The sequence below is a fragment of the Amborella trichopoda genome, chromosome 3, assembly GCF_054954075.1.
Source record: "Amborella trichopoda isolate Santa Cruz 75 chromosome 3, AtrichopodaSantaCruz75HAP2 v2.0, whole genome shotgun sequence".
Lineage (NCBI taxonomy): Eukaryota > Viridiplantae > Streptophyta > Magnoliopsida > Amborellales > Amborellaceae > Amborella > Amborella trichopoda.
Window position 1 is genome coordinate 11,337,736 of NC_142338.1, and position 14,923 is coordinate 11,352,658.

The 14,923-nt window shown below is 35.3% G+C and overlaps 1 protein-coding gene across 1 annotated transcript in view; it reads left to right on the forward strand.

Annotated features, from left to right (window-relative positions):
• LOC18448878 (RIBOSOMAL RNA PROCESSING 5) overlaps positions 1–7,471 on the forward strand; it is a 68,324-nt gene extending 60,853 nt beyond the window's left edge. Inside the window, exons 31-41 of the mRNA XM_088863401.1 lie at positions 2,409–2,469; positions 3,807–3,952; positions 4,027–4,210; positions 4,290–4,388; positions 4,999–5,405; positions 5,491–5,667; positions 6,036–6,132; positions 6,231–6,386; positions 6,595–6,825; positions 6,913–6,996; positions 7,148–7,471. Of these exons, the coding sequence (XP_088719527.1) occupies positions 2,409–2,469; positions 3,807–3,952; positions 4,027–4,210; positions 4,290–4,388; positions 4,999–5,405; positions 5,491–5,667; positions 6,036–6,132; positions 6,231–6,386; positions 6,595–6,825; positions 6,913–6,996; positions 7,148–7,255 (1,750 nt within the window). The 3' untranslated portion in view covers positions 7,256–7,471. The remainder of the gene's footprint in view (positions 1–2,408; positions 2,470–3,806; positions 3,953–4,026; positions 4,211–4,289; positions 4,389–4,998; positions 5,406–5,490; positions 5,668–6,035; positions 6,133–6,230; positions 6,387–6,594; positions 6,826–6,912; positions 6,997–7,147) is intronic.
• The last annotated feature ends 7,452 nt before the right edge of the window (positions 7,472–14,923 follow it).

The following is a 14,923-nucleotide window of genomic DNA, read 5'->3' on the forward strand; positions in this document are numbered from 1 at the left end:
AGGTTCAAGAGGGGGAAAATGGTGTCTAGTAACCCTATTTTAGGTACATATTTTGTACATAAGATGTTTATTCATGCATTTTTTTATAATTCAAACAAAAAAAACACGAAAAATACCCCATCCGATGGATTTTCATTCACCTAGTGGAGCGCAGTCCCCTACACGCCTGCCTAGGCAGGTACTCAGCGGGCGCTCAGGGACAACCTCCTAGTTGGTCTACCCAGGCCCCCCATCCCGCCTAGGCATTAGGCGAACTGCTTATTGAATCAATGGGGTCAGGTTATAGTTGCTGGAAACGTCTGTGATTCCGAATCGTTTTTGGAATCGGCATCGCGGAATCACGTGCATCAGAATCGCATTGGATTTGGATTTGGGAAAAATGATTCTCACTATTTCGGAATCGCGATTCAAAAAATTAGGAATCGTGTCTCCTATTTACAAGAATTGATGTCCCTTCATGTTGGAATCGCATTTCATACCTATATAGAATCACACATGACCCCACTTGTTTCGGTGGTTGCTGGAATCTGATTCCTAAAAGTATGGAATCGTGATTCCTATAATTCTAGAATCGTCGTCCCCATCAGCTTGGAACCAATATTTTCACCATTCCGGAATCGTGATTCTCCCCAAATTGGAATTGAGATTTTCCCCTTACTAGAATTGCGAACCAATTCCCTCTGGTATATGAAAGAAGTATTCATAAAATATATAAATTTACCCATTACTACAAGATCGAATTTTGGTCTATATATATTCAGTCCAAGACTCCAAGTACTATTGTCAACCGTTATGATATCTTGTGGACAATCCCATACAATGGTCTCGGTGTACTGATAATCTTATTATTCTACAAGGTTTGGAGCTAGTCTACGACATATAAGGAGTGAGAACAAGGGCAAGCTCCCTTTATCTCCTTTCCTTGAATCATAAAATAAGTACATGACATAGTAATTCTTTTTTGTTAAATGTAGTTTTGAGTCTTTTGACTTTTGAAAATTGAGTTGTTCAATTTTTAGTCAATTTCTCTGATATTTAATGATCAATTTAACCTAAAACACCACACAGGGCACTTCGCTCGTAACCTTATTATCTTCTTATTTTACTTAAAGAAAAGCATTTTTATCCTCGTATTCAACTTGAAGAAATGATGGTGCTAATCATATATTAAACATTATTACATTAGTAGTTTAGTACACATACCATTTACCAAATATTATTAAATTTGAAGTAACATATTTTTTTAGTATTATTTGTTCTTGGTTAGAGTTCTTAAAAAGTAACATGGAATGAGGATGGAAATTAGTAAATAAGAGAATAAAAAATTTAACATATTACTTATATTTTAAATTTTGATTTTATTGCCGTGTGCAACAATTTCAAATTCTCTTACGCTCTCATGCATGTCACCCTCACTCATGATTGAGCACACATCGAAGGGTTTCTGCTCTTCTTATGCTCTAATATTACTCATATTTTAAATTTTGATTTTATTGCCGTGTGCAACAACTTCAAATTCTCTCATGTTCTCATACATGTCGCACTCACTCATGATTGAGCACACATCGAAGGTTTCTGCTTTCCTTATGCTCACACTGCTTGCTGACAACATGGATTCGCAATTCCTTACTACTTTGTATCAATGTTTAGCATAAGTAGAATAGCATTGTTGTGTAGCAAAGAATCACAATGTTTGTGATATAGAAACTTGATTCCAAACAACATGGATTCGCAATTCCAAAAAATTTGGAATCAACGTTTCTCACAGGTAGAATCGCATTTTTGTGGAGCTAAGAATCATAAAGTCCTCGATATGGAATCTTGATTCTGGCAATTCAGGAATTGAGATTCCTAAACTAGGTGGAATCGCATTCCACAAAAAATGGAAACGTGATTCCTTTATTTTAGAATCGACTTTCGCCTAGGAAACGTCGAATTGAGATTCCGAAACGGAATCGCTACCCTCATAGGCGATTCGGGTGACTTTAGGTCAGGTTATACATCCAACCTGAAATCTTATGATCTAACATGTAACTGAATACGGTTCTTAACTAGATCTGACAGTGTCTATCGGGTTTAAACAAAGAACCTGAAGTTTTCGTGGAGAACAGTGCTTGTGTGTGTTTATACGTTTTTTTTTGGAAACCTTTTCCTGTATAATATGAGTTGATACCTAAATTTCATGCTCAGGATAGATCTTGCTTTTGAATATACTGGATATGCTTACCATGTAAATCAAAGTTATCAAACATTACACACACACAACACAGACTCTGTATGCATCACACACACACACACACATATATATATATATATATATATATATATATATATATATATATATGCATTACAAAGTAGTTAATAGTGAAATCTGCTCCCCATTAATGAATAACTATTATTACTTGCAGGAAGTTTTCTAAAGTGCGAGTGGAAAAGATTGCAGACTTGCATCCCATGATGGATATAGAGGTAAGCAGCTTTAAGATTTATGTTTGCTTTTCCAGTGGCACAGTTGGGAGTTATGTTTCTGAACAATATTTGTCAGAAGCAAATTGCATGCTTTCTCATATCAAGTGGCTGGTTTGTTTGACCGTGCAATTCTAAAGCTGCATTTGGCTTGTGGCTTTCTTTTTGTTCATATTCTGTCCTATGGTATAACTTGCAGATATATGAAATTCATATACGTGGTGAATGCATTAAATATGGCGTTATTCCTTGTGATGATCTGTTAATCAAATATTTCTGTTTAGTATTTATATATATATATATATATATATGGGTGCGGGTTTGTATAGATCCTAGGCTCTAAACAATCAAATTAGAACCTACCATCAAATAGTGTCGAAAAATGTTATTTCAATACTGGAAATCTTTGTGATAGCCATAAAATATATTTTCATATTTATTTATAAATTTTAAAGCTTCAAAAATAGTGTAGATCGACAGATCTATGAATACTTGAAAATCTTGAAAATTGACGGTCCAAAAATGCATTAAAATACACTATTTCCAAAACTTGAAGTCCTTTTTTTTCTCATGTCCATGCATCTTGATGTCAAGATGATTAATTTGAAGATATTTGGGTATCAAAACAACCTCTTCTAGTGAATTTTTGAGGTAGGCTCAAATTTGATTGTTTAGAGCCTCGGCTATATATATATATATATATATATATATATATATATATATATAGGAAATGGATAATCTCAGCCCATAGGCTAACTGCTACAGTATCATCCAATGGCCCAGATTGAATCTGGGTCCAATCCAATGGTCACAACCTCATTTTGTATTGGAATTTTCATTTTATTTCTACAAATCCAATTCACTTGAAAATTTGAGCGTCTATTTTTTAAAAATAGGAGAATCTAATAAAAAATTAAATAATTAATATGAAAAAAATAAATTAACCAAAATATTTCCAAAACTTTTCAAGGGTATTTTGGTCAATTTATATTTTGTGAATTATTTTTTAATATTTTTATTAGGTACGCCTTGATGAGAAGAATTAATGCTTAAAATTTCAAGTGATTTGGATTTGTCGAAACAAAATGAAAATTCAAATACGAAATGAGGTCATAACTGTTAGATTTGCCCAAAATCAATCTGGGCCGTTGGTTGACACTGTGTCTGTTAGCCCGTGGGCTGACAGTATCCATATATACTGTTTTCCTTGTATTTTCCATGGACACATCAGATGTATTGATGTTCAAGACATCACATCATCTCCATTTTTCTATCTTCCAATTCTTGGTCATTTAGTGGTTTTGAATATTGTAATCATCTCATACTCGTTTCTCATACAGGGTTATGTCAAGTCCATTACCTCGAAAGGCTGTTTTGTTATGCTTTCTCGTCATTTAGATGCACGGATTCTCCTGTCGAATTTGTCTGACAGATACATTGAGGATCCAGAGAAGGAATTTCCGGTTGGGAAACTGGTACATGGAAAGTAAGTATGAGAACAATGCTCATTTTTCATTTTGCTATTTCCCATTGGTACTAAAGTTTTAACACTTGATGCAGGGTCATTTCTGTGGAGCCTCTGTCAAAGAGAATTGATGTTACTCTCAAGTCAAAAATTGGAACTGGAGTATCAGATTCTAGTGTTTTAGACTTCGAAAGTTTGCATGTTGGGGATGTCATATCCGGCAGGATTAGGCGTGTTGAGTCATATGGTTTATTTATAAATATTGATCACACAAACCTAGTAAGTATGCAGATATTGCTTTCTTGCAGCTAAAATGTATGTACTTCTTTCAGATTTCTGACATTCTACGATTTGGCAGGTTGGCTTATGCCATATTTCAGAGCTTTCTGATAATCACGTTGAGCACATCGATTCCAAGTATGCTGTGGGGCAGAGAGTTCAGGCGAAGGTTTTGAAGGTTTGTTACGTACTGTAAATTTGTGAAGTTGCACAGCTTCATGTCATTTTTTAGTTTTGTTTGATCAAAGTGCACGTCTTATTGGTCTTTAGAAGATGGTTACTGAAGCCTGAATTTTTTTTTTATTGTATTTCTATGGCATATTGCCCCTATGTGCTGGAGCTGATGATTTTTATTGTTGGACCTTTGATGGATAATGACGTAATATCTCTTTTAAGTTCTGGAAAAGTAAATGATCGTATTTGTACTTCTTAAGGGAACCCAGGTTTCATCAATGTTTTCACTTGTAACAAACTAATCTTCCCTAGCAACTTTCAAATCGTCTCTTGTTCACCATTAGGTTGGTTGCCTACATCATTCCCATAAATTAAACGAATGACTGCCTTCTCTCACAGCAAAGTGCCTACGGCCTTAGTGGTCAGGGTGACAGAGCCCCAACGTGGTGGCACGGGTTCCATTCCTACCTGCTATACCCGTTAACATGTAAAATAACAATAAAAATAATAAAATAGAGAAATCCTTTTTTTCATCGTGCTGGATGAGTTGCCTTTTTGTTTTCTGATGATCTAGGAAATATTATCTGATTCAATAATGTTCTTTCGATTATCAGATAGACCAAGAAAGAAACCGAGTATCGCTTGGGCTAAAAGAGTCTTATCTAGGGGTGAAGACGAATCAAATATTCACTAATTTTGAGATGCTTGAAGAAGTTATCAATGGCCATGGATCAAGTGACGATCTGGAGACACATACAGAGACCGATGGTTTCAAAAACAGTCCTCAAGATTCTGCACGAGTCAGATCTTTTGATATGAAGAGCGATTTTCTTATTCTGACTGATATCAAATCGAGGGAATCAGTACTTCCCCTTGAGGTTGATTTTGGTGACACGGAGGATCGCTACTTCGGAGATGCAGAAAGTGGTGCAAAAGAAAATAGCAAGGAAAAAAAGATTGCTGATAGTAGCAGCACTGAAAAGAAAAGCAGGCGTGCAAAGAAGAAAGCAAAAGAAGAAAGGTTGCTTTTCATCTCTTGGTTCGTCTTGTTTTGTGCTCATTATGATTTTCATATTTGTGAATCCTAACTTTATTTTTTCACACAGGGAGATGGAAATTAGGGCTGCTGAAGAAAATCTTCTTGATGATTTGTGTCCCAATTCTGTTGATGACTTTGAAAAAATGGTGAGAGGTTCTCCCAATAGCAGCCTTGTATGGATAAAATACATGGACTTTATGCTCTCTCTTGCTGATGTTGAGAATGCCAGGTCCATTGCGGAACGGTATGCTTGTGACACTTATGATACTGTTTGCTATCCCAAGTTCTCATTTTCTTTTCTTTATTTTTGTGATGAATGTGGCAGCCAAGCTTGTCATTTAGATTTCTTATCAATTTTATTGGATATGAATTTCAACAAAACTACCACAATTATAGGTTACTCGTTTCCTGTGGACCTTTATTACTTGTAAGGTGAAAATTGTGGGATCTAATCATGGTCTTTTAATAAACTCAGAATTGAATCTTGTCAGACACAGACATAATTTGATAGCCATAATTTTAAGATGGTGTCTGACAATGACCAAAACTGAAATCAACTGACATTTGTTGAACTTCTATACATCTGTAATGTGTCTCTGTGTTACTTGAAAGGGCTTTGAACGCAATTGATATCCGAGAGGAGGCTGAAAAGCTGAATGTCTGGGTTGCATATTTCAATCTGGAGAATACACATGGAAAACCGCCTGAGGTAAATGATGGGTCCACTTGGATATCGCCTGAGACTTTTTTGACTTTTAATCCTGTACATTTCAAGGTTGCTAAGCAGTAAACACTACTAACTTTCAGGAGGCTGTCCGTAAGATCTTCGAGAGAGCTTTGCAGTACTGTGATCCTGAAAAGCTACATTTGGCTCTACTAGGAATGTATGAAAGGACTGAACAATATCAGTTGGCTGATGAGCTCTTAAACAAGATGGTTAAAAAGTTCAAAAGTTCCTGTGAGGTTAGTGCTGCACCCTAAATAATATGTTCATTGGAATCTTGTTTAGATACCTTGCATTCAGCCATGAAGCGTAGGGTGGGTTGCTGTTTGTTCTCACTCTCAATTACGACTTCAAAAACCCTTTGTAATTATAAAGAGAGGGGAATGAATGGAAAATAGAAAAAGAGGGATAATTTTTGCTGTTCAATCTCAAATTTACAAATCTCAGGTTTGGCTGAGGCGTGTAGAGAACCTCTTAAAGCAAGGCAAGGATGATGTCCAGGACATTCTGCGACGTGGGCTTCAAAGCCTTCCACGCCATCAACACATTGAATTCATCTCAAAGACTGCCCTGCTTGAGTTCAAGTGTGGAGAACCTGAGAGAGGACGATCCCTCTTTGAAGAGTTATTGAGAAACCATCCCAAGCGAACTGACTTGTGGAGTGTATATCTTGATCAGGCATGACTCATTGTCACCCATTTTTGCCTGATAGAAAATGAGGGACTGATTATCAGAACTTAATTGTCAGTTTTCTTTTCTGTGCAGGAGATTCGCATTGGTGATAGTGAATTAATCCGTGCATTATTTGAGAGAGCAACATGTTTAACTCTCCCACCCAAAAAGATGAAGGTTCAGAGTGATGACTTCTCTTCCTCATAGACCATGCCCAGACATATATTTATTTTGTCGTTGCTGTTCCTTGTTGTTTGTTGTTGTTTTGTGTGTGGGGGGAAGTTTTCATCTTCTGTCCTCTCAAATTTTTTTTTTTTCCACTGTGCAGTTCCTGTTCAAGAAGTACCTCACATATGAGAAATCACATGGTGATGAATCTCGAGTTGAATACGTGATGAAGAAGGCTATGGAGTTTGTGAATAGCACACTTGGGTGATTTTGTTTTAGTACGCTGGTGCCCATGACCATCAGCTGTAATTGGGTGCCAAAGAGGGAGGTAAAGTCATATGATCCTGAGTGAGAACGGTTTTAAATTACCTAGAGGTTAAGAGGATCAGAAAACCAACTGAGCTGGTTGCACTCCTGAGTAAGCTGTACATAACGATCAATTTTGCTCCATGCTTTTATTAATTCCAGTGAAAATTTTGATTCAGCTGCTATGTGTAATAGTACGAGCATAAACTGCAATTTCCTGCTGGTTGCATAAAACTTACTTCCTAGTTTGCAGATGGCTTTTAGTAGCTGCCAGCAGTGACGTACTACATGTGTGAAGCACGGTATTTGTGATTCCTTTCTTTAACATCATAGTTGCATTACCTTTACCTATTTATAGCATTTGTACGTGAGTGACGCATGCATGTGTGCACGTTTGTGAGAATTTTCGTTGAGATATGTGGAAGAAAATGAGAGTCAAATGGATCAGGACTTTCTTGCTGAAAAAAGAAAAATGTGAAGTGAAAAGGAGTGATACAGTTTGATTTTTGGGGAATTGATAATTTTCTCTTATAGAATTGACTATAATTGGCTAATGTTTTCAGAGAATGGTCCGGTTCGCATATGCAACAGGGTGATTTCTTTAGAAAAGAGACCTCTATACCCCATTTTTTAAGGGGAATTAGGCTAGTCCTCTATTGGGGTGGATTCTGTGAACAATGTGAGGAAAAGTTTATATGAGGTTTGCAACCTTAAAATGTAGAATTACAGATGCACTTCAAAAGTGCATCGGAAAAAAATGTTTTAATGTTGAAAAACTCTCTAATTGATCATCTCGGCATCAAGATGTAAGAATATGAAGAAAAAAAATATTTCGAGTCCAAAAAATAGTGTATCTAGCAGCACATTATCTAGACTGTCCATTTTCAAGATTTTCATATGTTTATATCTCTTCTTGATTTTAATTATTTTTGGACTTTAAAATTTTATAATTAGATGTGAACTTTTAAAATAATCCTAAGAATTGTTTGCACAAAAATTATATGTTATGTTAAAATTTGGAGGTGCGCTTTAATTAGATTGTATAAGGTTGCATGAATGCCTTTTAGGATAGTGTTCACGTATATTAGGAAGAGTCATGGTGGTAGCACCCCCATACCTTAGTCACTACGTTGTGGTTTTCGTTTCTATTCACATCAAACCAGTGTTTAAAAAAACATCGAGTCGAATCGGATTCGTCCGGTTCGATTCAGGAATCGCCATGGATGGATCGAATCGATGAAAAAAATGGGAATCGTCTGGTTTTCAGAACTGGACGATTATGCATAGTGACTCGATGATTCATTATATGGAATCCTCAAGTCTCGTACGGAAGAACATTTTTTTTTGGTAATCCATGATAGATTTTTTTGTAATACTTGATCGATTTTTTTTGTAATCCATGATCGAATTGTTTTTTTTTTTTTTTTGTAATCCATGATCGAATTGTTTTTTTTTTTTTTTGTAATCCATGATCGAATTTTTTGTTTTTTTTTTTTTTTCTGTAACCCATGATAGAATTTTTTGTAATCCATGATCGAATTTTTTGTAATCTATGATCGAAATGTTTGTTTTTTTTTCTTGTAATCCATGATCGAATTTTTTGTTTTTTTTTTTTTTTGTAACCCATGATAGAATTTTTTGTAATCCATGATCGAATGTTTTGTAGTCCATGATCGAAATGTTTGTTTTTTTTTTTGTAATCCATGATCGAAATGTTTGTTTTTTTTTTTTGTAATCCATGATCGAATTTTTTGTTTTTTTGTAACCCATGATAGAGTTTTTTGTAATCCATGATTAAATTTTTTGTAATCCATGATCGAATTGTTTTTTTCTTTTTTTGTAATCCACAATCGAATTTTTTGTTTTTTGTTTGTTTGTTTTTTTATGTAATCCATGATCGAATTTTATGTAATACATGATCGAATTTTATGCAATCTATGATCGAATTTTTTGTAATCCATGATTGAATTTTTTGTAATCCATGATCGAATTTTTTCTATTCCATGATCGAAATGTTTGTTTTTTTTTCTTGTAATCCATGATCGAATTTTTTGTTTTTTTTGTTTTTTTGTAACCCATGGTAGAATTTTTTTGTAATCCATGATTGAATTTTTTGTAATCCATGATCGAATTGTTTTTTTCTTTTTTTGTAATCCATGATGGAATTTTTTGTTTTTTTATGTTTTTTTTTTTTTGTAATCCATGATTGAATTTTATGTAATCCATGATCGATATTTTTGTAATCCATGATCGAATTTTTTGGAATCCATGATTGAATTTTTTGAAAATTTGTGATTTTTTTTTTTTAATCCAAGATCGAATTTTTTTTTGTAATCCATGATAGAATTTTTTGAAAATTTGTGATTTTTTTTTTAATCTATTATCGAATTTTTTTTTGTAATCCATGATAGAATTTTTTGAAAATTTTGTGATTTTTTTTTTTTAATCCATGATCGTTTTTTTTGAAAATTTGTTAATTTTTTTTTAATCCATATTATTCAAAGAGAAAATGAGAGAGATGATTTTGAGGCCACCCTATCCCAACCGTATTATTCACATATCGAGTCCCAACAGCAACATTATAGGGATGAGCACGACAGTGCAGGTGAGCATGAATGATGGACAAATTTCGGGGATTTTGGATTGGGAACACAACAAAACACTAATACTCGAGGATTTGGAAATAGTCAGACGCTTGCTAATATCGATGATTCATTTTTAGATCGAATCAATGAATTGTCAAACGAATTCAATCAATAGCACAAGCGTGACCAAGAAGAACAATAACGTCGTCTATCATTTTATTTTTAGATCTTATGTTATTAATTTTATGTTTATTGTAGTCCATGTATGTTGATATACTTATTCCATGATAATTCTATATTTATCCTTTTGTGTGATGTTAATTAAATGTTGAATGACGGTTCATGCAAGGAATGAACATATCAATATTCGCATATTCATTCAAAAACATGAAATTTTTTAATGGAGTATCCTCATTTTTTATTAAATTATTAAAAAACAATATTTATAATGAATTTTAATAATTTTTTGGGATTTTTTTGAAGCTTTATTATGACCGATTTACTCGAATTTCGATCCGGATCGTCGATTCGTCGATTCGGATCGGTTTTTGGGTGCCCGATCCGGGTCACCAATCCGTTTTTTAAACCATTGCATCAAACTATTTATGAAGCGGTTCATACCTACTCACACCAAATATTGACGTCCAGTAATATTTTATCAATGAGATAATAATTGAGGGCAATCTATTGTAGTTGAAGATTGACACCAAGAAAAATGCTGCAAAGATGTTGGCAAAATCAGTTTCGTTACTCAAATTAAAACTATGCTTTGACTTCATTAATGCATTGAAAAAGTGAGCACTTATGGTTGCATATGGAGAACAAAGTCGATGAGAATCTCTTTCGAAATTCAAGTAAAGCTAGGGATTTGTTGGGATGTATAGGGGTAATATTTTGCACATGTATACGCTTTCACCTTCATTGACAAATCACAAAATGGCTATCTATATACATATCATGTGATAATTAACGATGATGTTTTAGCTATGTCTTTAAAAGCTATTCATCACATATAAGGGTCACACAGTCTCTCGGCTCTCATTTGGGCATACTCCGACCTCATCAAGGACTAACCCACTAAACTCTTTTGGGTAAATGCCTATGCCCAGGTATCTTGGGTTTTTCTAAACTCGGCTGGCCTAGCACATCGAGCCTAGTCCGAGTATCAGCAAATGACATTTGTCTAATATGGTCCATAAGAGGATCACACTCCCACTGAATTTATGTTTCACTATAAAAAATGCTCATACAAGCTTTCATAAAGTTTTTAAAAGGCTACAAAAACCCAATTGTGGGCCCTTGGTTTGGAACTCGAAGCTCGCCGAGTTTGCCCGCAGCTACACGAGGTAGCGCCCAGTAACTGCGCTCTGAAGCACTCTGAAGGGCCATTAGGGGAGAAGATGTTTTTGGGGAGTGGGAGAAAGTGGAATATTGCCGATATTGTGGACGCATGAGTCATTCAAAAGCAATATTACAATCACAACCTCAATGTTTGCAATGGACCTGATTCCACTCAGTATACTTAGTTCGTGTGGACGAACACTGAATGTGTCGGCTGTGCCAATATTATATGTGACAGCGGAGACACGCTCAGTGTCTGCGAGTACTCTCCTCCGGGCAACTACATCAACTCCGGGCCCTACTAACTTTACGTGGTGCCAGATAGAGCCCATATTGCAACTTGTTGGGATGTCTATGGTGCTCAATCCTTAATTTGTACGCAGTAAAATTTTCCATTAAAGAATAAGATTGGTGTGTCATTTGATTTGAAGCCTCGTAGCTGCTCTTATTGCCTTTTTTTGGATGGAGATTAGCTGCTTACATAACAACTTCGAAAAAAAGTAAGCAAAATCAGTGTGTTACCAGGATTAATGAATAATTCCCACCATAAGAACCATGGTTGTGTATTTGTTAACTTTTAAATAAATAAATGGAAAAAAAAGAAAAAAGAAAAGAAAAAGAGATCCATGGTTGTGTATCCTTTTGTTTGGTGGATGCCGTGAAACATCAGATGGCGATTGATAAGTGAAAGATCAGTGCTGTGAAACTCATCGACAAAATGATAGACGAATGGGCTTATATCCTTGCAACAGAACATAATTTCTTCCTTGTGGCATTGCACGACATTGATTAGATCAATGTACCGGAACTCAGCCGAGTCCACAAGGACAAGCAGAGTTACTTGGCCTGGCCATCACGTATATCGTGTTTCCAATAATGTTCTTCTGTGAAATGAATTTCTCAGGTCACATAAGAAATCTTGGTATTCAATTAACCGATTTTTTACTGGTTTCTAGTTCATAAGGTATGTTCTTCTGCAATATGTGCTGTATCTCAAACTAATGATGTAAATACTTCCTGAACAAAAACGATTCCATGCTCCCACAAGATTAAAATTCATTCCCTTCTACCAAAGTTTTGGGATGTAATGTACTCATTCTAGAAACCAATCTAAAAGAAAGAAGAAAGTATTCAAATTGCACTCTAAAATTCCCTGAACACATAACAGTTAAGTTTTTCATAAATTACATACTAATGTTCGGGTACCCAAGTATGGTTTTCTTTTATTTTACTAAAAATTATTCATCTGGTAATCCTAAGGTGATTCCCCATCTTTTAGATAAAAAAAAATCTCTCTTAAGTGAATTAAAGTACACTATGTTCTCATGGGATTATGTCATAGGCAACCTTCCATAAAATCCCCTATGAAGGCCTTGGTTCCCATTTTTATTGGTACACTAAAAAAGGCCAATAGAAGATATATGAACAATAGGGTTGGTCTAGGATTGGCAACGGGCCTAAAAATGTAGGGCTCTGGCTGAAAAATATAGCCTCAGAGTCAGGCAGGTCCAGGCCGGGCAAGGACCACGATAGGACTACGGCCAACCAGCCCCGGCCCTTTTTTTCATTATATTTTCTGTCTTTTTTTTGTTATTGTATTTGACACTATCCAGAAAGAGCCAAGGTTGGGCCGAGCTCAGGTCAGCCCTATAGGGACCACGGCTGGCTAAGGCTACGGCTGGCCCAACCCATTGCCAGCCCTACTTATGGACTCATTCAATGTAAAGGATGGTGGTTGTACAACAAAATGCCAGGGTTTAAACACTATATGGAAATTAAAGTGGAACTATTCAATGTGACACCTTACAAAGAGGTTCAAACTTCAAATACCATAAATCGTCAAGTGCAGCGAGGATGGGTTATTGCCTCTAAAGTCAAATAATTTCTTGGCTTTAGTCGACCAAGAAGTTTAGTTTGGCCTAGTCATGAGGAAATCGATGGGAGCTTCCCTTTGCATGCTCGTTCAAGGAACCATTCAAAGATCAAGACGTGGTCCACATTCCTTTGAGCAATCATAACGGACTCAAGGTCACGGTCGTGGGGTGCCACGATACGAGGTTTTGAGTTCTATTTTAGCCATGGGTAGAAAATGCGTTCTCTGTTAATCTACCCAAAAAAACATTTAACAATACGATATGAATAAAATATTGAGCGTATAATACATATTTGCTTGGTTAAATCCCTGTCACAACTACACTGACCATCTTAGTACCCAAGTACCACATCAGCCTCACCAAAATCTTTAATATCAAAGTAAGTGCAAGGAAACTTTGAGTTTTCTCTATTTTTTTTGTGTTAGGGGCAAAAATTAGCACATCATCTACATATATGAATATAATGACACACATTGAATTAATCCATTTTATTTACCTGCATTTATTATCCTCATCTCTCCTAAAATCATTTGCCACATTTTTTATGTCATTATTGTGGTATCTATTTGTCACAAAGACTATCTTTTGTGAGCATGTCATCACGAACCTTTCAGGTTGTTCCACATATTTGGAATGCAGCCTTTACATCGATTGGGAATATAATTATATGTCTAACAACACAACTGTATAGCATATGTCATTGCTATTGATGCATGTGTTAGAATATTTTGTAAACTCCATGTGTTTAAATCATTTGGCTACTCACCTAGCCTTATATTTATGAATGGATCCAATCGCATTACTCTTTCTTTTATTATCCATTATATCCCTTGGGTTTTAGCACCAAGTGGTAGGACCAACAATTTCCATGTTTTGTTTCTCATGGTTTTTGACATCTATCAAAACTGCAATGTCATGGATTTACGTAGTAAGGAAGGATCTTCCTCATACACCAGATCCCTTCATGCTCTTTTGTTTCTTCTTTGTTCCATTGCCCCTACCACCATTACTTTCTATGGGTACATGTTATGCATTTTGTCCTATAGTGGTAGACTGCTGATATTTTTAGCTTCATATTTTTGGGCTAGTTACTCAAAGAATTCTACATTTTATGCAGTTTGTCCTATAGTGGTAGAGTGCTGATATTTTTAGATTCATCTTTTTGGCCTAGTTACTCAAAGAATTCTGCATCTCTAAATTTGACTATTGTATTTGTACTTATTTACCAAACCTCTATGTGTAACATTTTGTGCATGCCCAACAAATACATACCTAGAGGTCTGAGATCCTAGTTTGTTTCTCCTTCAAAATGGAATTCATGCATAATCTATGCATCAACACACATTAAGAAAGTCTTAAAATGGGTCTTTTATTACATCACAGTCCGTATAGAGTTTTATCTATCTTCTTATATCGTACTTTGTTAATAATAAAGATGTTGAAAGTAAGGAAAATATCTCAATATATATCTCCATGCACCCAAGAATTAAAAACATGTCTTGGCCCATAGAAATCCTATGTTTTATATCTTCTAACCTCCTAACTAATTTTACCATCTTTAATCCTATTTTTCTAATCCAAACAAATTATAGAATGACAATTGTTTTTAAACCCATCCTATCTTTCTTCACATGTATCTCCCAAACTTCTCCCTCTTTCTCTCTCCCCCGTGTGACTCACCCTAAGCCTTTTCTCTCTCCATACTACCTCTCTCTAAAATAGGTTTATTAGATGCATGACCTCTACCTCCACTCTCTCTAAACAGGTGTAATTGTTTAGAAATGTGCATAGAATCATAGTACCATCTTTGCCATTGATCTCTCTCTAAAA